This window comes from Hyaloscypha bicolor (genome assembly GCF_002865645.1).
Source record: "Hyaloscypha bicolor E unplaced genomic scaffold K444scaffold_126, whole genome shotgun sequence".
Classification (NCBI taxonomy): Eukaryota; Fungi; Ascomycota; class Leotiomycetes; order Helotiales; family Hyaloscyphaceae; genus Hyaloscypha; species Hyaloscypha bicolor.
This window is the reverse complement of record NW_020194628.1, coordinates 2,247,833-2,267,832: the sequence shown is the minus strand read 5'-3', so window position 1 is coordinate 2,267,832 and position 20,000 is coordinate 2,247,833. Positions and strand designations below refer to the sequence as shown.

Genomic DNA, 20,000 nt, shown 5'->3' with positions numbered 1-20,000 from the left:
CTTGGATTATAGCTTCTTTAGCTAGAGTAAGAACTATAATTGAATTAAGAGTTAAATTAGCTCGCTTGCATTTCTGAAGCCTTATAGAAGTAGCTATTAGAAGTATATAAAAGGAGCACTTGATTGGGTTTGTGGTTATTAAGGTATTAATATAATTATAGAAGAGCAGTCAACTTAGGGGGGCAGTCACGTGACAACCAAAGTAAAAAAACGACCATACAAAACGCCAATATATTTGCTCGCTTAATTATATATATTATAACTTCCTTAATAATAAAGATATTATAATTTTGAGAACATAGAATTAATTCCTATAGTATATAGTATAGTTTTAATTAATACGATTTATATTAATTAGTATTATGGTGGTTTTTTTTTTTTTGTCGCTTTTGGATCGGACCGACTGTAGGTAAGAGCTAGAATGCCTCAGGCCTCAGGCAATCATACTGTAAAATCCTGCCTTAGACTGCATCACGTGGTGATAAGGTTTCTTTCTTCTTCAGCCTCGCCGAACAAACGACAGCTTCAACGTCATCCAGCGTGCCCGTGCTCAAACAGATGCAGCACGATTCTTTGTCAGCTATAGCATTCAGTCGAAGTGGCGGATACTATGGAACTCGATACACGCCCTGCAAGAAACGAGCTCTTCCAAGCGGTAAGTGTTCAATTCTAGAAATTGAGACTTTGCTAACAATGATAGCTCAAGCCTCGATGTGTCGAATTAAGTCAGATGGCTCTACGTGACGACGGTAGTAGCAGCAGCAATAAAGCTCTGATACATTCCACCACTCAACTCTTTGCCCTTCTCCAACAAAAATGTCGGCGGACGGATGGCGTTTTCGACGAGAAGCTGGCCGACTATACCTTTTTCCCTATCTCGCAGATTCTCAAAAGGAAACAGACGTATACTGACCCACTGTCTGAATTGGCGATCAAGAGCTTGAGGATATTGTTAGAATATGGGTGGAAGAGTGGAATAGCTCTGGATCTTGCTAAGCAGCTCTTGATGTTGCTCACCTTTGTTGCCGGCGGAGTTCCCGGAAAAGAGTCTAAACCTGCACCGGAAGAGCTTCTGGTTGAAGCATACGGGGCCCTCGCCGCTCTTTTCAGAGACCTGGCAAACACGTCTGGGGGCTCAGCCTCCTTAATCGATGAGGGAACCATTCCAGCCCTCGGATATTGCGTGACAGTGGTTCTGAAGGGAGCAACCGATGGACCGTCAGCAGAAGCCCAACTTGAAGCCTTGCAAACCCTTGATGCAATATGGAGCTGCATAAAAAATGCACAGGCACTTTCCATCTTTCTCCCTGGCACAATTTCAGCGCTGACCAAGTGTTTGTTGCCGAGCACTGGCGCACGCAGGTCACGAAAGGTAATTGTCAAGGGTCTGGGTATTTTCCAATATGTTCTCATCTCGTTGTTGAGCGATATACGTACCCGAAGCATTCGGACTCAAAACAAGGCTGCGAGTAGCAACGACGCAAGCGAACAGCAAGTTCTAACTAGTTCCTGGCTCAAGGCAACCTCCAGTCAAATTAAACTAGCACTTTCGAATGTCATCAGACTCAGGAACCATGAGTCTGTAGAAATTCGGAAAGCTTTGAACAGACTATGCATCACTATCTTGGACGAGTGTCATGACACATTGGCTGAATCAGCGCCTATGCTCGTAGAGACTTGCATGGTTCTGGCTGGGGTCGACGACGACGAGGAGCTTGTGGACAGAACAACATCGGTCGTAGATATCTCCTCGATCCATCTTGATTTGGGTGATTTGATTAAGAGTACGATCTACAACTGGGTAACGAGTTTGCCCAGAGTTATGCAATCAAATGACGAGACTGGAAAGCTTTCTGCATTGGGAAATCTATCGAAAGGCCATCTACTCCTCGAGGGGTTGAACCTCGAATCTCCTCTCCTTCATGATGCTCTACGCGATTCTCTACGAGACAGTGTCACTGTCACGCTTGAGACTTTACCCGCAAGGAAGCCTCTGAAGGATTCAGAATTTGACCTGAATAGTCAAGCTGCTCTGACCTTGGCGGCAGAGAACACTCTGACCACTCGCTTCAGCCCGGTTTTAATGGCAAGGGAGAGCCAGAAGGAGACTCGGAAACAATTCGCAAGCTTATTGGATAGTCTTGGGTCTAGAGAGTGCCAAATAAGAATGGCTAGCGATATGCTTGAATATGCACGCGGCGCCTCTGGGTCAAGTATTCTTTCCTCATTCTGGCTATCATCTCAGATCCTGAGATCTGCATCCTCGAAGAACAAAGATTTCGATGAGTATTTTGAATCGTCTCTGACTCTCTCTGACGCCCAAGACGTGGTTGGCCAGGAATTATTTTCCTATTCGATGTCTCTTCTTGGAAGCGAGAATGAGGCCACTCAGGACTGGCGCATGCAAGCCACTGCTCTCGAGGTCGTTGCTGATACAGCTCAGCTTTTGAAGCAGGACTTTCGAACGGAATTGGTTGACACACTCTACCCCGTCGCGCAGCTGCTGGGTTCCCCCAACCCCAACTTGAGGGAGCACGCTATCACCTGTCTAAACATCATATCAAAAGCTTGCGGATATGCCAATGCCAGCGAGCTAATTATCGAAAATGCGGATTACATGGTCAATGCTATCTCGCTGAGATTGGACACCTTTGATACCTCACCACAAGCGCCACAAGTTCTAGTCATGATGATTCGTCTTGTGGGACCTTCCTTACTTCTGTACCTAGATGATGTAGTTGGGTCGATATTTGCAGCCCTTGACAATTTCCATGGGTATCACCGCCTTGTCGAGGCCTTGTTTACTGTCTTGGGGGAGATTGTCTCGGTGGGATCCGAATCAAACCAGCTGCGGATTACGAATGGCCCTTCGATTTCTCACCGTAAGGCCAAACCCCAATGTTCTTCAATAGAAGAAATCGCAAATATGATCGCAATGAAACCACCCAGGCCGGAAAGAGAATCACTTTCACAGGAAAAGGCACCGTATACATCTTGGAAATCCGCAAAAGAACTCCTGGACGAGGCAGATGCCCCTCCACCAGACGAAGAAGATAACGGAATTGCGACAAGCGAGATCGCAAAAGTACCTTCGACAAAAACGTACACGATGCTCCATTCCATCGCCCGCTTATCTCAACACTACCTCACGAATGCCTCTCCCGTGTTGCGCGCTAAGCTACTTGGACTTATCAGCACCTCCTCTACTGCACTCTACAAAGATGAGGATAGCTTTCTCCCTCTTGTGAATGACATTTGGCCCGTTGTCGTCAAAAGGCTCCACGATGACGAGTCATTTGTGGTCATTGCCGCTGCAAATGCCGTTGCCGAGATATGTCGTTCCGCTGGAGACTTCTTGAGCACACGAATTTCTGTGGAGTGGATTGAGCTTATGAAGTTAGCCGCACAGTCCAAAGCAAGATTTGCGGCAGAGAAGAGAGGGGAAGGCGGAAGGGGGAAATATTCACAGGCTAGTCAGGTTTGGGAGGCTGTGATTGATTTGTTGACTGCGATTGCAGGATATGTGAGGATCGATGATGGGATGTTTGATGAGCTACTCGAACAATTTGGAGACCTGGTTTGGCAGAGAGATGAGCTGAGGGATGCTTTAGAGGCTGTGAACAGCGACGCTGTCTGGTTGATTTTGCAGGATCGGAGACAGGACAGGAGGCTTGATCGGCCCGTCATGGAGGGTTTTACATTTGCCACCGTAGAGACTGCAGTCTTGGCATAACATCATGTCACCAATATGCACAATGAACTGGAGCCCAAAAGTCCGAGAGGAATTCCTCGATTGTACTAGCACAACGAACACAAAAACTTTTCAGATGCCCATAAAGAAGGAGTTGAGTAACACAGCGGGACGATTAAACTTAAAACAAATCTATCAACGATGACTCGGTCTAACGGCCTGGTCCATGACAATAAAGGATACCAGAAACCCGACAGCGCAGACTGGCAACCTAGAGTATCCGAACTTCATCCTGCCAATTGGCTATCCAGACCTGAGCAACACACAAGGGCAAGAGGTTACTCTGAATCCTCGTCGTCACTCTCAGCCTCGGCGAGCCAAGTGAGGAAGGTTTCGGCGGACTTGCGAACCTTCTTACTAGTTGCGAGGTCAATGTACTTCTTGCTAGCCTTAGTGCCCCATTTGGTGATGACATCTTCAGGAAGGATATCCTCGTTGTACAGGATTGCAAGGATCTTCGAAGTTTGGTCGTAGAATGCAGCGTCCTTCTGACCTCGGAGACCAATAAACCGCTCGATGCCTCCAAGGAGAGCCTTTTGATGTTTCTCGGATGTGATCATCTATGCAATTGTTAGTTCGATTCAAGGGATCGTTCACTTTGTCCACTTACGCTCTTGAGCATGGAAGCGCGCTTTGGAACCTGTTTGACAATATTGTCATCGAAGATTGTCTGAACCAAGACGAGCAGAGTTCGATGCTTGGTCTCAATGCCGAGCTCCTTAGCCTTGAGGTAGATTGCCACATCATCGACGTTGTCGACACTTCCTTTCTCCTCTGCTTCGCTGGTGATCCAGTTTCCGAGCTGGTCGTAGGTAGAGTTGCCACCACCTTCGCCATCCTCATCGTCATCGTCGCCACCGAGTACAAGCTTCTGCTTAAGATCATCCGGGAGCTGCTGCTGACGAGCTTTCACAGCTTCGGCAGACATATCAACAGTCCACTCATCGTCTTTGACCTCAACAGGCTCGTCGAGCTCATCGGCACCGGCTTTGATGCGTCGGGTAAGTTCGTCGTCGCTGTTTGCCTCGTTACCCACATCACCGTTATCACCGTTGGACCCATTCTGGGAGTTGTTCTCGCTTCCATCGTCATGTCCATTCTCCTCTGCATCAGCGTTGCCGTTGCCATTTTGCTTAGCCTTCCGGGCAGCCTTCTTCTCAGACTTGTCCTTCTTGCCCTTCTTTGGCTGATTCTTGAGGATAAAGCCACTAAGTTTGAGGCGCAGGTCCACGTCTGAACGCTGACCACAGGCTTTACAATCAAGGAGAATACGTCCGTCCTTGATGACTACATCGGTCTCGGGATTCTTGCATTTCTTGCAGAGAACGAACTTGTTGATGAACCCGTCAAGGTAGTCTTGCAACTTGGAAGCTTCATGGGCACCGTTGATAATCCAACGGTCGTCGGCAGGGTTCGTGTTGGTCTGGGCACCGAGTTCGAAACCGAAATACTTGATTACATAGGCTCCAGGGCGTGCCAAGGACTGGGCGACGCTGCTGAGGTTGACAATGACAGTTTTGATACCGTTGCCCTTGCCTTCAATCTTGGACTGGAGCCTCTCCATCTTGTAGCGATAGAAAGGATCCTTCACATCGCTGCGAATATTGATGGTAGCCATTTTTGCGGTAGCTCGGGGATAACTTTGGGATTACTTTGGTATGGATCAGGGCACGACTTTGACCGTTACGCGACCGGATGATGCGACATATGACATGCAGAGGAGTGTGGTGAGAGGGAGCGAGGAGAGAACCGAAGGAGATGGATAATCGTGGGGTTGCTAACGCGACATTCGACGAGGAGGAGATGTATTAGCCGTTACTACTGAAGTAGGGGCTACAAGGTTTCCGCGGTATGCGAAATGGTTGCAGCTCGAGAGGCGGCTGGTGTCCGAGGTCGTTTGCGTTGGGTGTGAGATACATATAACGCAGATGTATCCGTTGACTTGCTAATGGCTTTGTTGAAGGAGTTGTGGAAGGGGGCTTCCTGGGCACGAGGGGGCTGTCGAGGTCGACTGGCCAGTTTCGGAGGAGCGCGGAAATGGGAGCGGCTCTGAAGATGAAGTTTGCTGGGTCCTGCGACGAGGAGGGTAGGCTGTTATGGAGAGGAGTTGCGTCTTGTTGTGGAAGACTCTTGTTCTTGTTTGCGGACAAGTGGACAAGTAGTTGATGACAGCAGAGTGGATGTGGATGGAGGCGATGTGATGGGGAGAAGGAAGAAAGAACTTCGGGTCCACTTTGGGCGGGAATATCTTTGCGTGTTTGCCGACTACGCTAAGCCCCAAAGCGGCTGGCTGCAGCAGAGTCACTTAGAACGTCACTCTTTTTTTCTTCCTCTCCTTCTATGGCTCTATGAGACATTACTGTTCCCTTACCTGTCTTTGTGAATTCCATTTACATTCCCTTGGCCTGTGACTGCCCAGGGCATTGTCCTCCACCATCAGCATCAGCATCAGCATTAGCAGTAGAGGTGAAACAATCACGGGACATTACCTCCCACGTGACTCAGTTCATGCCTGGAACACTTCCCTGGAGGTAGAACTTGCAAGGCTGTCCATCTACTAGAACGGGGGACTTCGGGACCGTCCCCGTTCGGGTCCCGTTGTGGCTTGCTGGAGTCTCACTATGGCTCCTGCCGTGGACTACTCCCTCTACCTGGTGACCGATTCCACCCCGGCTATCCTGGGAGAACGAGATCTCGTGGAAGTGGTCGAAGCCGCGCTAGAGGGCGGGGTCACTTTGGTACAATACCGAGATAAAATCAGCGACACGGCACTCCTTGTCTCGACTGCTCGCAAATTGCATCTTGTGACTCGGAAGCACAATGTTCCTCTTCTCATCAATGACCGAGTCGATGTTGCTCTGGCTGTTGAATGTGAAGGTGTCCATATTGGCCAAGATGACCTTGGTACGTGATGAGATATTTGTAACACGCCGGTCAATCTTCTGATTTCAACCCCTAGACCTGCCAAGTGCGAGGAAGTTGCTTGGGGATAATGCTATTATTGGTGTGACAGTGTCCACCGTCGAGGAAGCACAACTGGCCTGTAAGGGTGGAGCCGATTACCTGGGTATTGGGACGATGTTTGCAACTGCAACGTGAGGTATCCTTTCCCCTTCAATATGGTGTTGTAAATTAAAGGTCAATCCAGCAAAACAAACACGAAGGATATCATTGGAACCGCCGGAACCAAAGAGATTTTGAGGGCCATAGCAGAAGATGGAAAGAATGTTCGAACCATCTCGATTGGTGGTATCAATGCGTCCACTGTTCAGCGTGTCTTGTACCAGTCCTCGGATTCGAAGAAGAAGTTGGATGGGGTTGCCGTCGTTAGTGCTATCATGGCAGCAAAAGATCCAGCAAGAGCAGCCGAGGAGATTATGAACCTTATCAAAACACCACCGCCATTTGCCGCAGCCTCGTTGGCCAATACAGCAAAGAAGGGTGATCCTAGAAGCCTCGTCGGGCTCGTACCTGCCATTATCAAAGTTGTTACTGAGAAGAACCCACTCTCACATAACATGACCAACTTGGTGGTTCAGAATTTTGCAGCAAACGTGGCCTTGGCTGTTGGAGGCTCCCCGATCATGTCCAACTATGGGGAAGAAGCCTCAGATCTTTGCAAGCTAGGCGGATCTCTCGTGATAAATATGGGAACAGTGACTGCTGAAGGGCTGCGGAACTATGTTCAAGCGTTGAAAGCATACAACCAGGAAGGCGCGCCAGTTGTATTCGATCCTGTTGGTGCCGGTGCTACAGCTGTGCGGAGGTTAGCTGTCAAGACTCTTCTGGCTGCAGGCTACTTTGATGTCATCAAAGGCAACGAAGGAGAGATCAGAACTGTCTTTGGAAGTGTGGTTCAACAAAAAGGGGTCGATAGTGGTGCCAGCACCCTGAACGATACGGAAAAGGCAGCCCTGGTCAGGGATTTGGCCGCCCGGGAACGAAATGTTGTGGTGATGACTGGAGCAACAGATTTTGTGAGTGATGGCTTGCGAACATTTGCAGTATCAAATGGCCATGAGCTACTCGGAAGAATTACGGGCAGTGGATGTGTATTGGGTACAATAATCTCCTTGACATTGGCGGTGGGTCGAGAGGACAAACTTCTTGCAGCTCTGGCAGGCTTGCTTCATTACGAAATTGCAGCAGAGATTGCAGCTACTCGGGAAGATGTCAAGGGACCAGGGACCTTTGTTCCTGCCTTGATTGACGAATTGTACAATATACACGAGTCAACAAGTCAGGGTGATTGGAAGTGGCTCGAGAGGGCCAGAGTCGATGCGGTGGGTCCATAATTGAACCTCAGCTGCCATAGCAAAAAGTCACAAACTCATAGCGCATATGATCGATACTCTGGTCTTTTTTCCCTTGGTTGAATGTCTCGCGAGTTCTTGCATATCCAAGCCACTCCAAATTGTTGCAACGCAGAATACGGGAGCACACTGTGGGATTCATGAGCAAGGAGATTAAACGCTCCCCCTCCCCTTATATAAAACGTAGAGCGGCTAGGGTACGGTATACGTTACGATACCCAACCCCATGGGTCTGTGCGCACAGGGCATTTTCCGGGCATTTTCAGGCTACGCGAAGACTACTTCAGGGTCTCGAATAGCAAAAGTCTTCACAATCACTTAACTGTTATAAGACAGCAACAAATAATTACGGCCCACGATCCGGGCTTTGAGAATTAAAATAGGTAAAGTATAGTTCTATTAATTAATTCTCAAAATTTAAAAGTTCTAAAATATTCGTTATCACTAAAATGCCCTGTACGCACAGATCTATGAGGTTGGGCTCGTTAGTGCGTCCGTGCCAGCCTTGTCACGCTACGTTTTATTTAAAGGGAGGGGAGAAGTATATTGAGGTCTGATTCGGATCGGATCAGAAGGTGGGGGATAGGCCCGATATTTAAACCAACAATAAGCAAAGACGGGACCACCATAAACTCTATTTCTTCACAAATGTTTCGGGAGTTACTTCAAAGTCCTTCCTGGAATTGTCTCACGGGTTGCGGCACCACTGGCATTTCTGGCATTCGTGCCATTATGAACATTCCTCTAACACACATTCTTTGGCTTCTTAGCTTCTTTTCTCGTAGCATCAACCTGCCATCTTCAGATGGATGATGGACGACTCCCAAGAAACTCAGACCACTACTCGACCTCTCCGTTGTACGGTACCTCGATCGTGCAACATGACACCTTTGCGCTCCCTCGGAGGCCAAGTCTCAAGCCTTCCGCGAGCATTGCGAATGGTCTTTGCATGTGCCTCCGCAATACTTGTCCTCATTTTCACCTATAACAGGAGCCGCATTAGAGGCGTCCCTAACGCAGTCACTCAACAACATTTGATCAAGGAATCTGGGGGCACATACCGAATTCCGAAAGGACGCCCACCAAGTGTCAACCTCGTTGTGGCGGCCACGTCAAAAGATGACTATTCTTGGGTTAAACACCTCAGAGTCCCTGAACTGGTGGTCATACCTTATATTGCCGACAATATCAGCGCCCCTCATCATGCACAGAAGAATAAGGGGCATGAGGCGATGATATATCATCAGTATTTCTACGACTTTTATGACAATCTCCCAGATATTTCAATACTCATTCACTCACACCAGCAGTCGTGGCACGTTGATGAACTTCTTGAACAAGATAGTTAGTCTCTGTTTCTGGAAACACTCTCCCTACTTTACCTGTCAGCGTGGTTGACATTAGACAGCCCACAACACACTCCCGACTCCAAGTTCCAATTTTTGCTGATTAGGCCTTTTGGAGTCTAGTGATCTTCTCCCTAAATCGCCTTGACCTACGGGAGGTGCAACAACGACAATTTCTCAATATGAGAGTCACGTGGGGCAATGGGTGTAGCGCGAGCACAATTAACACAACGCGAGTAAATGAGGAATCGGAGGTCTCGCCAGAACAGAAGGAAATGCAAGAGGTTAGCAAATCCAGCAATCTTTATCATTCTTGCAGGCACTTTGAATCTAAAATGAAGCGAACAACTATGGCTTGTTTATCGTGGAACGGCTGCCAATGTTTCCACGTGCTACAAGATCCCCAAGCCAACTTCCTTCGGGATTTCCAAGCTGACAACCTTCAGGCTTTCCGAGCAAACTTCAACGTCTACGAAGTCCCCGAAATCCTCGCCACACCATGCTGTTCCCAAATAGCAGTAACGCGAGAAAGGATCCGCGGGGTACCACGAGAGCAATATAAACGCCACATCAACTGGCTTCTAAACACAAATCTGCCAGACAACATAAGCGGCCGTACCTGGGAGCACATGTGGCAACACCTATTCCTCCAAAAAGCAATAGATTGCCCAATAGAGCATAAAGCCTACTGTCGGCTCTACCGTAAGAGCAACGGAGTTCCTTAAATTCCTTGTTCTCGATTTCTGAAATACTCTCTCCCCATCTCATGCACTCCCAACAAACCCCAAAGAGTTTAGTTCTACTCATTTTGCTCAACTGTACTCCTTAGGTATTCTAAAATAAGAAGATGCTGACTCCCCCGTTATCCAGACATCTGCTTCGGCGGCAGAGAACAATACGACGAGTGGATCGAACTAAATCAAGGACGAGAGAAGCTGGAAAAAGAGTTGAAGAAGCTAGATGATGAAGAAAAGACTAGGATTACGGAAACGGAAAAGAACAAACAAGAAGAAGAGGCGAAGAAGGACGAGCAGATACATAAAGAGCAAGAGAAGGTAAAAGCCAAGACGAGAAAATGGTTGGAGAGTGAACTGGCATCTATTAAGGAAGATATTAGGGTCAGGAGAGAGGTGGCTGCTGCCAGAGGTGCGGTGAAGATAAATCGAATGTCGGAGGGCGAAGGGCTTTACGGTGATGATGTTGAGCCGGGAATAGAGAAGATCTTCCTGCCGCAGCCTGGACCTCACTCACCAGCGGTTCTGGCGACTGAAACAAAATAGAGCTTTCACCGCACATTTTGAGATCTAAGCGCTCTTGTACACAGAGCTCGTAACTAGACTACGTCTCTGCTGCTATATTTGCCGGTAAAGCCTTACATCTTACTCAACAAAGTGCTAACCGCCTCCTTCGTATCCTTGCTGCTCTCCTTTACTAACCCCGCAATGGCTCGAAACTCTGGGATCGAAGCATCGCCAATCAACTCGTAGAGGAAGCTCTCACTAGTTGTAACCACTGCACCTGCAGCCCTCAGTCGCGCCAGAGCAATTGGGACCTCCTCCTTGTTGCAACTGCTTACTCCGTCTGCTAATATATACACCTTATGTCCATTGGCCAGTAAATCCAAAGTTGTTTGCGTTACGCAGATATGGCTCTCGATCCCAACGATGGCGATCTCGGACGGGGCAGCGGAAGAGAAATGGCGCGCGATGGGGGGAATCCACATCGAGAAGGCAGATTTATCGGCGTGCTCGACTGCATTGGGAATATTGAGTTCTGTACACGTCTCTCCCAAGCGTGCTCGGTTTTGTGTCGTGGCGTATATGGGGATGTCAAGGATGGAGGCCGCCTTGATCAGCTTCTTCGTGGTGAGAATACTATGGAATGAGTCAAGTTTGGCACTTTGAGAAGTATATCAAACGTACACTTTCTCGTATTCCCAAACTGCCGGGCGAAACTTCTCTTGGATGTCGCAGATACTGGAGTTGGATCAGCTTGGGGATGAATGTGTCAATTCATGGCACGCATACAAAAGCGCGGACCTTTCTGTGACATATATGTCAGCGAGGTCTCTTTCATTGAAGAGAATTTACATACTCAGGCGTCTTCCTGCTCTCTCGGACATATTTGCTTCTGTCGAACTCTCTTCGATTGCGCCAAAGTTCTATGTTAAGTTGAAGTCATTCTGTAGTATCTGTACAACGAAATAGTGGGGTCGTCATCGGGTCTCGCTCGGGTGTGGGGATGTTGGTGGGGTTGAACCTGAGCCGAGCTTCGGCGTCGCTCAGTCACCGGAAAAGGGGTGCGAGTACGAAGTAGAGAAAGAAAGAAGACCCAGAGGCCTTGCTTGCACAGTGCAAGGTCTGAAGCCAGACCTACAGGAGCTTCTATTTCATGATTGAAAACACCAACCTTGGCAGTGCGTCTGAACAAACACTACATTCAAAACCAGCACCATGCGTCCTTGAAGCGGAAGTATACTAAGTTTGCACTCAATTGACGACGGAGAACCAGAGTCCTGGATGAATCCTATTACTGTAAACTCGAACCATAGCAGAGGTTAGTGACATCATCAGTTCTGGAATTGGCTCGACGACTCCTCAAGGCGTTCTAGAGTGAGCACTAAGCGGTAAGTTCATCGAACTGAAGGCAGATGGAAGGAATGCGCCTTCGAGAATGCTCCGGAGATGAAGAAAGCGGTTTGGACTCTGGAGAGCATCGGACATATCCGGCAGCGCTCTGGGTTGATTGTGGCTGGTGAGAGCGAGGACATGGATGGGCATGAATGGGCATGGATGCCATGGACATGGACATGGACATGGACATGGTCAAGGGAGGACGGGAGGAAAGAAAATGCGAGAGCGCCTTGTCAGGCTGACTGGGGAGAAAACCAAAGTCCAGCCCGCCCGCTGCAAACTTGCACACCCCGCTGCCATCCAATCCCAGGCCCGGGCCGTGATGTACCAGGTGCTTCAGGAATGAAACAATTCGTCGAGTCATCGAGCATTCAAGGCAGACTTTCAGGACTCTCCAGGGGGCTCGCAGACCGAATTCTGGTTTGGCTCACCGAGAGGGAGGGTTGTGGTCGACGCGTCGCAAGCACAAGCACGCAATGGGCCGCCGACGAAGATTACTGTACACTGTACGGAGTACAGTACTGTATCGGCTTGCCGATGGCAAAGGCGCTCTCCGCATCTCCATCTGATACCGTACGGGATCCTTCCCTCTGTGCCCGTACCCGGGTTGGGGCTCGTACCTGCGTGGAAGCATTAGGTTGCGGACATCACGAATCGCGACGAATCGCCTGGATCACCAGATCGTGGGCTGCATGCAAGCTTCTGCGAACTCGACGAAGCCGTCTGGATCGTCAATGATGCGCGCAGCATGACCCTGGGAGCATCTCTGCAGTCGGGCTCTGGCGTGAACGGTGTGGCGGCGGTGAAGCTTGTTGTTTGGTCCCAGCACGAAGATGGCTCCACTGAAGGGGTGCATCGTGAAGTTTCAACTCGCACAGCCTCAGCCCTCCTCGCCTCGAGCCTCGAGGGGTGCAGATGCATAGCCACTGAGGGCTGCCCCCAAACAACCCACGGGCTGCACAGCATCGTCATGATACCGCACTGAACCGTGCAGCGTCCGCTCCCCTCGCATTCACGCATGGCCAGCAACAGAAACGAGCTTGTCGTCCGGAAGGGCTGAAGAAAGGCGCTTCGAAGGATTCGACACACCTGCTAGAATGCAGGAGTTACTGGGGCACACAACCGCACAACCGCACAACCCAATTGCTCCTCCACTCCCAATAATCACTGAAACAGGGATGGGCAGCCGCACCGGCCAGGTCGAGTATGGGTCGGATGGGGAGTCTGGGTCTCTGGGACCGCCTCTGAAGCACCGCACCAGAATGGCACAGTAAGGTTACAGGACGGAGTAAATTTACATGGTAACACTTCGCGCCGACCCGTCCGGTCAAGTTGAGCAGGGAGCTTGGGAGGTTGGCAGCTTGCGAGCTTGCGGTTGGTGCTATTTGTGGGTGTGCTCATTTGGTCAAGTGTCCAAAAACCCACGTACGTCGTTTGTGTGGGTTGCGCCGCCCCCGGGTCCCCCTGGGTCCCCTCCCCCAAGATTCAAGAAGTCATGCCGCCATCACATCGAGCATCGCATCGGACGGCGACCGATTTACCATCATCCTCGAATCCTCGATTCTCGATCCTCGAGTGGGTGTGCACCGGCACCAGACACACTTCGCTTCTGTGCATCCCCCCTGACCCCCCCTTCCTCCTCCAGCCGGTCAGGGGAGGGCCAAGCCGGGTTTGAGGACTCAGCCTCGCCGCTGCGGGCTGTGAGTGGCCCTGGCTGACCGCCCCCTTTTTACTCTGGCACTCTTTCCAGCCATTCCTGGCCCATCCACCGCTTCCCACCAAGCCCCCAGTGGCTGCCTCTGAGTCTCTGACCCCTGCCCGGCCGCAACTGAGGCCCCCAACTCTTCTTGCTCACAGACGGGGTGACTGCCTGCCTGACTGGTCCGCCTGTCTTGCCTGTCTGCCTAGATGCCGGATGACTGACATCTCGACCCAGTGGCAGGAGTTATAAGTATCCAGTTCCCACCATTCACACCCCCTCTTCTTCCTCCCTATCATCATCGCAAATCACTTCATTTGTTGAGAGCATATTGCAGTCAGCTCTCAAGCCCCTCGACGCAGCCTTGCACTACTCAGATTGCCCGCATCGAGATATACTTCGCCTTCGTGCCTCCCGATCAGTACACTACCCCCTCCCTCACCATAAAACACTGCGACATTTTTTATATATGTCGTCTCCATGTCTCTAGTTCATCGACTCGGACCAGAAGTGCGACTAGTATTCGTCCCTGATTTCGGAGACTGACACCAATCGTTTGGATCTTAAAGAAGAGGCCCTCAAGCGCACACAGAACACAACACTCAGATAAACTGAGAATTATCAACAGAGAACATCCATTCAACCAGAAGCTGCGGACCATCATCCCCACAGATCATCAGAAAAACCAACACCAAAGACCACTCAACGTACCAATACCGACATCCCCGCCGCCACAATGTGCGTGACCAACGTATTCGTCGATCAATATCCGGACGGGAAGCAGGTGGAATTCAGACAGACTTCCTACTGTCAATACGGTCAGCCCATGGCAGGTCGTCCTTGCCAGAAGCTGTCCACGCTTGAGAATCCCGTCCGGAAGATCCAGTTCGGAGAGCCAACCACCCAATACATGATGACCGCTCACCAACGAGTCTTCACCCACACTCCTCCACAATCGTCTGGTGGATCTCACCACCGCTATTCAGGAGGTGAAAGTGGCTCCGAAGGCCATCGCCGGCGCGATAGCAAACGGCGCAGCGAACTCTTTGCCCTGAAACCAACCCGTCAGCACAAGAAAGAGCGCATCATCATTGTCGATTCTCCTCCAACTCCACGCACTCCACCACAAGTGTATCGTGAAACATTCACCGCACCAAGCTCGCCAGCAACGCCCTTCATCATGGAAGGGCTACCTCGAAGAGAACGAGGCCGTGCTCCCATCATCGTTGATGAGCGCCCACTCCACCGTGTCGACTCCGTCAACGCTGTAGTCGGCCGTCGCGCAAGGTCCCAATCAAGGACTCGATTCCAATGGGACTCGCCTTCTTCATCTCACACTTCATTCGACTCACGTTCTCGTCGTGAAGCCGAGGAGATTCAACTCCGTGACGAAGCCCTACGACGGGCAGAGCGCGATGAACGTATTGCTTACCTGGAAGCTGAACGTCGTCGCGAAGAGAGGATCAAGCAGCAAGATGAAGAGATTCGTCGCCGACCGCCGATCCCATTGAGACAAAGACCGTACTTACGACCAGTCATTGACCAGACCCAGGCTTTGCTGGGTGGCTTGAGTCTCAATGATAGACCGGGAGAGAGGATCCTCATTGCCGAAGCGGAAGAGAGGAGACGGAGAGAAGAGAGGGATAGAGCCCTCAGGATTCGGTTAGAGCTCGAGGAGGAGGAAGCAATGAAGCAGAGATTGAGGGAGAGACAGATGCCACAGCGCAGATTCTCCGTCGGGCCAGGGCGCAGGAGACATCGAGTTGTTTACGAGAATGGAGTTTACCGATGGGAGTAAATTGTCTTCAGCATAGGATGCTTTTTACGTTGATTCAGAATTGAATTTATTGCTCCCAAGCTTGGGTGTTCAAGATGATTGTGATGTTCGAGTGACGTGAGGTCAGCCAATCGCCACACCAACACCCGCCAGCCTATCCATGGTTCATATCTCGACTAAAACCTTGACATGCCTCTCCTTGTTTTTGATGAGCTCTTTAATACCATCTTCGACGACCCTTTCTAACGGGACTTTGCTTGTAATCATATCACCTGGTGTCATTTTGCCTGATCATCATAATCAACATCATTGTTCCAATTTGAGTGGAACATTGAACTTACCAGTAGCGATAGCCTCGATGACATCCCTGAAATCTTGCTTTACGTACCCCAGACAAGCCACATATTTTCCTTCCCTGAAGACCAAATCATTAGGTTGAAACGGAACGGCCTTCTCCCAGATGGCAACATTCACAACAGTGCCTTTGACTTTGATCGCTTTGCAAGCAGCTTCTAGTCCCACGGCCACACCTGCGCAATCAAACACAATGTCGACTCCCAGACCCCTCGTTAAATCATGCGCTTTCTGTACAATATCGTCCTTCCTTGGGTCCAATATCGTATCCGCTCCGAATTGTTTGGCGAACTTCTGCCTAGACGCAGATAGCTCGGACACGATTATTTGCCCGCATCCTCTTGCCCGTAGGGCTTGAATAACGGCAATCCCAATTGGACCCCCACCCAAAATCAGAATATTCGAATCCTTCTTCAATGGACTTTGGGTGACGGCATGCCAGCCTACAGCTAGGGGTTCGACCAGCGCGGCAACGTCAAGAGGAATATGTTCCGGCAGTGGAAGTACGTAATCAGCTGGTACAACGACCGCATCGGACAGCCCTCCACCTACCAACGAATTAGCAACATGTTTCTTTAGGGAGGAGAGAGCCGGGAGCATGAAAACATCCTCCCGACCAGTGAGGCAAGGAGCTCGGGAATAGGGCAAATAAAAAGGTTGGTTACCATAGCCAGAGAGGCCTACGAAGCCCCCTTTGTAGCAGACATTTTGGAGATCGAGGGCACAGGCTCCACACGATCCGCAGTAAATAGTTGGCTGGATAGAAACATGCTGACCGGGCTTAAAACCTTTTACTCCCTGGCCGACTTCAACAACTGTGCCCGAGAACTCGTGGCCAAAGGTCACGGGGATAGTTTCTTTCGTCACTGGGTGCGGAACTTCTGGAGCAAAAGTCGGGCCGCCGAGATATTCGTGGAGGTCTGGTGGTTGTGGTGTTAGTAATCGAGGAGCAGGATATCCTGGGCCAGGGATATCCGCAACATTGTGACTTGCTCACCCGTGCCGCAGATGCCAACGAAAGCGGGCCTGATCTTGATCTGTCCTTCTTTGCAAACAGGCTCTTCTATCTCCTCGACTCGAATGTCTTCGATTCCGTAATATCTGGCTGCTCTCATTTTGACTCAATCGGGACGTTGATATGGATGATAAGTTCTCAGTGACAGCCACGGCTTTCTGTTATATATTTAAAAGCTATCCGTGACCCCTCACTCTATTTCGGACCAAAGGCGGGGTCCCAAGTACCGTTCACTACTATCCGTTCGGTTGCGACGGCGCCCTCCCTGGCCCGTGCCCGTTTAAGCGACTTTTTAAGCAAATCATAATCTCTAATTCCTGATCGAAGACTTCTGATTTGCTGCAATTTTGCTGTACTTCTGATCACAGAAGGGCGGGCGTTTTCGCAGCGCAACGGATAGGTCAACATCGGTTTGGGTTAGTATGGCACGCGATGCGCGGGCGGGGTTGCGGGTGTGGCTTGACGCCGCGGAATCCGAAGCGGAAGGCGACCGCAGTTGTGGCTGGAATTGGCAGGGGCATTCGGGGGGGGGGAATATGAGGGGCAATCCCTCCGGAGTCGCAACTTCAAATTCCCAATTCTTAAACACATTCCGAAAAAACCCCAATTGCGTTGTTATTCGGTCATCACCGCTCTTCCTGTATTTTGATTACACTCACATCAGAGAGACATTTGAGCTCTCCATGCTCGGCTGGAGCTGAAGCTTTTGCGCATTGACACCGAGGACCCCCACCTTATCAAGCAAACCGCAGAGCTTCTGTTGACAACATTCCTCTCTTCAACAACCGACCTTCAACATGGTTTATACTGCTAGTTTTGCTTTCTTTGAAAGCCTTTGGGAGGTTAGTTCTACAGTACCGGATTCATAGAGGACGGGACTGACTTGTCATATAGGCGGGTGTCACCCATGTATGCAATATTCCCTCCGAATGTCCTTGGACTTGTGAGACTTTGGAGACTTGACCACTCCGAATACCTCTAAATTAGGGGCACATTCAGTTTTTTCCTTCTCCCAATGCTCTGAAATTCCCAGAACATTGAGACTCCCCCACGTCTAGAGCTGACTCCGAGATCAGGTCTTTGTCAATTTAGGGTCTGACCATCCTTCGATCATGGAGGCGATAGTGAAGGGCCAAAATGAAAAGAAGGGCGAATTTCCACGAGTTATCACATGTCCAAACGAGGTAAATTTCCCGTCCGTCCCTCTCTGGATGTCTGAAGTAACAACTCCAGATGGTAGCACTGTCGATGGCAGATGGCTACGCTCGACTTACTGGCAAACCCCAGTGTGTTCTCGTCCACGTCGATGTCGGTACCCAAGGACTAGGAGCAGCGGTCCATAATGCTTCCTGCGGTCGAGCACCGGTCCTAATTTTCGCCGGTCTTTCTCCATTTACAATTGAAGGGGAAATGCGGGGTTCTCGAACTGAGTACATCCATTGGATCCAAGATGTGCCCGATCAGAAACAAATTGTGGCACAATATTGCAGATACACTGGCGAAATTAAAACCGGAAAGAATGTCAAACAAATGGTCAACAGAGCCCTGCAATTCGCCCGCAGCGACCCAGCTGGCCCAGTATACTTGTGTGGGGCGAGAGAGCCCATGGAGGAGGATATTGAGCCTTACAAACTCGAACAAGATTATTGGCATCCTGTGGAACCGGCAGCTCTGTCGGAGGCTGCAGTCAAGCGTATTTCTGAAGCTTTGGTTGGTGCCAAGGAACCGTTGATAATCACCGGTTATAGCGGTCGAAACCATGCCACGGTACCAGCTCTGGTAAAACTGGCAGATATAGTCAAAGGCATTAGGGTGTTAGATACTGGTGGAAGTGACATGTGCTTCCCCGCCGATCATAGGGCCTGGCTGGTGAGGATTCCGAGAGGTGTCCCACTCTGGTTCAGCTGGATAGCTAACTCCTTTTCCTGGTTTAGGGTCTGAGATACGGAATTGACGAATCTATTAGGACCGCTGATGTTATTTTAGTCCTTGACTGCGGTAGGTGGTCGTAAGCCCGAGACCGTTCATACACTAATGATGGTACAGATACCCCTTGGATCAACACCCAATGTCTCCCTGCAAAAACTGCAGAAATATTCCATATTGATGTTGATCCCCTCAAAAAACAGATGCCAGTATTCTACCTGAATGCCTCGGCGCGATACTTCGCCGATAGCCACGAATCGATAACTCAACTCACAAATTATCTCTCTTCATCCCCACTCTCCCAGCAACTGTCTTCACAGGAATTTGCCAAGAAGTGGGATTTACTCGGAGAATCGCATAGCAAGCGTCTGGCCGTCATTGCTGCAGCTAGCGAACCTAAACCTGATGACACATTTGGCACGGGATATCTCTGTCGCACTCTTCGCAAGCTCGTACCAATCGATGCAATTTGGGCTATCGAGGCAGTCACAAATACAGCTTTTGTTGCCGACAACATCCAAGCCACCTTCCCTGGCTCCTGGATCAACTGTGGAGGTGGGGGACTTGGATGGTCTGGTGGTGGAACCTTAGGTATAAAGCTGGCTACAGAATATGAGAATGGTCCCGGGAAGGGAAAGTTTGTCGTCCAGATTGTGGGAGATGGAACTTTCCTTTTCAGTGTGCCAGGCAGCGTCTATTGGATCTCGAGACGCTATAAAATTCCAGTTCTGACCATAGTGTTGAACAATAAAGGTACATTAGAAGAAATCCGACGACTTGGGATGCTGAGCTGACAAAAATAGGATGGAACGCGCCAAGGAAATCGCTGCTTTTAGTACATCCTGACGGTTTGGGATCGAAAGTTACCAACGAAGAACTCAACATCAGTTTTGCGCCCTCCCCTGATTATGCTGGTATCGCAAAAGCTGCAGCAGGAGGTGACTTGTTCGCCGAGAAGGTATCGAAGACTTCGGATTTGGAGGATGTGCTAAAGAGGGCGGTGGAGTCGGTGAAGAATGGAACGACGGCTGTTGTTGATGCCCAGGTTGTTTTCGGTTGTTAGATTCTGAGCAGAATTTGAGCGAGATTTATTGATGTGAGGAATTAGAAGCATGAGATATTTCCTGAGCACTTGCTGCCTCGGACAAAAACCCCAATGCTCCGTCTCGTTTCCTACTTCGGCAAC

The 20,000-nt window shown here is 49.9% G+C and overlaps 9 protein-coding genes across 9 annotated transcripts; 6 read left to right on the top strand and 3 right to left on the bottom strand.

The window, feature by feature from the left end:
• Positions 1-610: 610 nt before the first annotated feature.
• Positions 611-3,733, top strand: K444DRAFT_538419 (uncharacterized protein; the record flags this gene model as incomplete). The annotated part of the gene is made up of 2 exons (XM_024875537.1): positions 611-655; positions 701-3,733. The coding sequence occupies 2 exons, from the start codon at positions 611-613 to the stop codon at positions 3,731-3,733; spliced, it is 3,078 nt and encodes a 1,025-aa protein (XP_024732282.1).
• A 296-nt stretch (positions 3,734-4,029) lies between these two features.
• Positions 4,030-5,369, bottom strand: K444DRAFT_538794 (putative eukaryotic translation initiation factor 5; the record flags this gene model as incomplete). Its single annotated transcript, XM_024875569.1, has 2 exons — positions 4,030-4,311; positions 4,362-5,369. The coding sequence occupies 2 exons, from the start codon at positions 5,367-5,369 to the stop codon at positions 4,030-4,032; spliced, it is 1,290 nt and encodes a 429-aa protein (XP_024732281.1).
• A 1,003-nt stretch (positions 5,370-6,372) lies between these two features.
• K444DRAFT_667178 (Hydroxyethylthiazole kinase) lies at positions 6,373-8,387 on the top strand (the record flags this gene model as incomplete). Its single annotated transcript, XM_024887267.1, has 3 exons — positions 6,373-6,655; positions 6,711-6,846; positions 6,900-8,387. 3 exons carry the CDS (start codon positions 6,373-6,375, stop codon positions 8,044-8,046), a joined length of 1,566 nt encoding a protein of 521 aa, XP_024732280.1. The 3' UTR covers positions 8,047-8,387.
• Positions 8,388-9,002: 615 nt separating this feature from the next.
• Positions 9,003-10,135, top strand: K444DRAFT_538242 (uncharacterized protein; the record flags this gene model as incomplete). Its single annotated transcript, XM_024875522.1, has 3 exons — positions 9,003-9,408; positions 9,534-9,694; positions 9,857-10,135. 3 exons carry the CDS (start codon positions 9,003-9,005, stop codon positions 10,133-10,135), a joined length of 846 nt encoding a protein of 281 aa, XP_024732279.1.
• A 647-nt stretch (positions 10,136-10,782) lies between these two features.
• K444DRAFT_646025 (Isochorismatase hydrolase) lies at positions 10,783-11,532 on the bottom strand (the record flags this gene model as incomplete). The annotated part of the gene is made up of 4 exons (XM_024885159.1): positions 10,783-11,284; positions 11,333-11,386; positions 11,450-11,453; positions 11,505-11,532. The coding sequence occupies 4 exons, from the start codon at positions 11,530-11,532 to the stop codon at positions 10,783-10,785; spliced, it is 588 nt and encodes a 195-aa protein (XP_024732278.1).
• A 323-nt stretch (positions 11,533-11,855) lies between these two features.
• On the top strand, positions 11,856-13,061 carry K444DRAFT_104203 (uncharacterized protein). Its single transcript, XM_024870275.1, has one exon. The coding sequence runs from the start codon at positions 12,095-12,097 to the stop codon at positions 12,779-12,781; it is 687 nt and encodes a 228-aa protein (XP_024732277.1). The 5' UTR covers positions 11,856-12,094; the 3' UTR covers positions 12,782-13,061.
• Positions 13,062-14,133: 1,072 nt separating this feature from the next.
• On the top strand, positions 14,134-15,810 carry K444DRAFT_104236 (uncharacterized protein). Its single transcript, XM_024870276.1, has 3 exons — positions 14,134-14,252; positions 14,312-15,354; positions 15,421-15,810. Exons 2-3 carry the CDS (start codon positions 14,479-14,481, stop codon positions 15,538-15,540), a joined length of 996 nt encoding a protein of 331 aa, XP_024732276.1. The 5' UTR covers positions 14,134-14,252; positions 14,312-14,478; the 3' UTR covers positions 15,541-15,810.
• On the bottom strand, positions 15,685-16,988 carry K444DRAFT_646023 (GroES-like protein; the record flags this gene model as incomplete). The annotated part of the gene is made up of 4 exons (XM_024885158.1): positions 15,685-15,806; positions 15,861-16,421; positions 16,539-16,793; positions 16,871-16,988. The coding sequence occupies 4 exons, from the start codon at positions 16,986-16,988 to the stop codon at positions 15,685-15,687; spliced, it is 1,056 nt and encodes a 351-aa protein (XP_024732275.1).
• Positions 16,989-17,481: 493 nt separating this feature from the next.
• K444DRAFT_617809 (thiamine diphosphate-binding protein) lies at positions 17,482-19,981 on the top strand. The gene is made up of 7 exons (XM_024881205.1): positions 17,482-17,730; positions 17,783-17,797; positions 17,965-18,072; positions 18,122-18,757; positions 18,823-18,886; positions 18,935-19,567; positions 19,618-19,981. The coding sequence occupies exons 1-7, from the start codon at positions 17,686-17,688 to the stop codon at positions 19,875-19,877; spliced, it is 1,761 nt and encodes a 586-aa protein (XP_024732274.1). The 5' UTR covers positions 17,482-17,685; the 3' UTR covers positions 19,878-19,981.
• Positions 19,982-20,000: the final 19 nt, after the last annotated feature.

Excerpts from the sequence above, each read along its gene's own strand:
- K444DRAFT_104203 (XM_024870275.1), top strand. The coding sequence starts at position 12,095 with ATGAAGAAAGCGGTTTGGACTCTGGAGAGCATCGGACATATCCGGCAG.
- K444DRAFT_104236 (XM_024870276.1), top strand. The coding sequence starts at position 14,479 with ATGTGCGTGACCAACGTATTCGTCGATCAATATCCGGACGGGAAGCAG. Across the intron at positions 15,355-15,420 it reads AGAGGATCCTCATTGCCGAA|GAGGAAGCAATGAAGCAGAG; the intron begins GCGGAAGAGAGG and ends GAGCTCGAGGAG.
- K444DRAFT_617809 (XM_024881205.1), top strand. The coding sequence starts at position 17,686 with ATGGTTTATACTGCTAGTTTTGCTTTCTTTGAAAGCCTTTGGGAG. Across the intron at positions 18,073-18,121 it reads TTATCACATGTCCAAACGAG|ATGGTAGCACTGTCGATGGC; the intron begins GTAAATTTCCCG and ends TAACAACTCCAG. Across the intron at positions 18,887-18,934 it reads TATTTTAGTCCTTGACTGCG|ATACCCCTTGGATCAACACC; the intron begins GTAGGTGGTCGT and ends ATGATGGTACAG.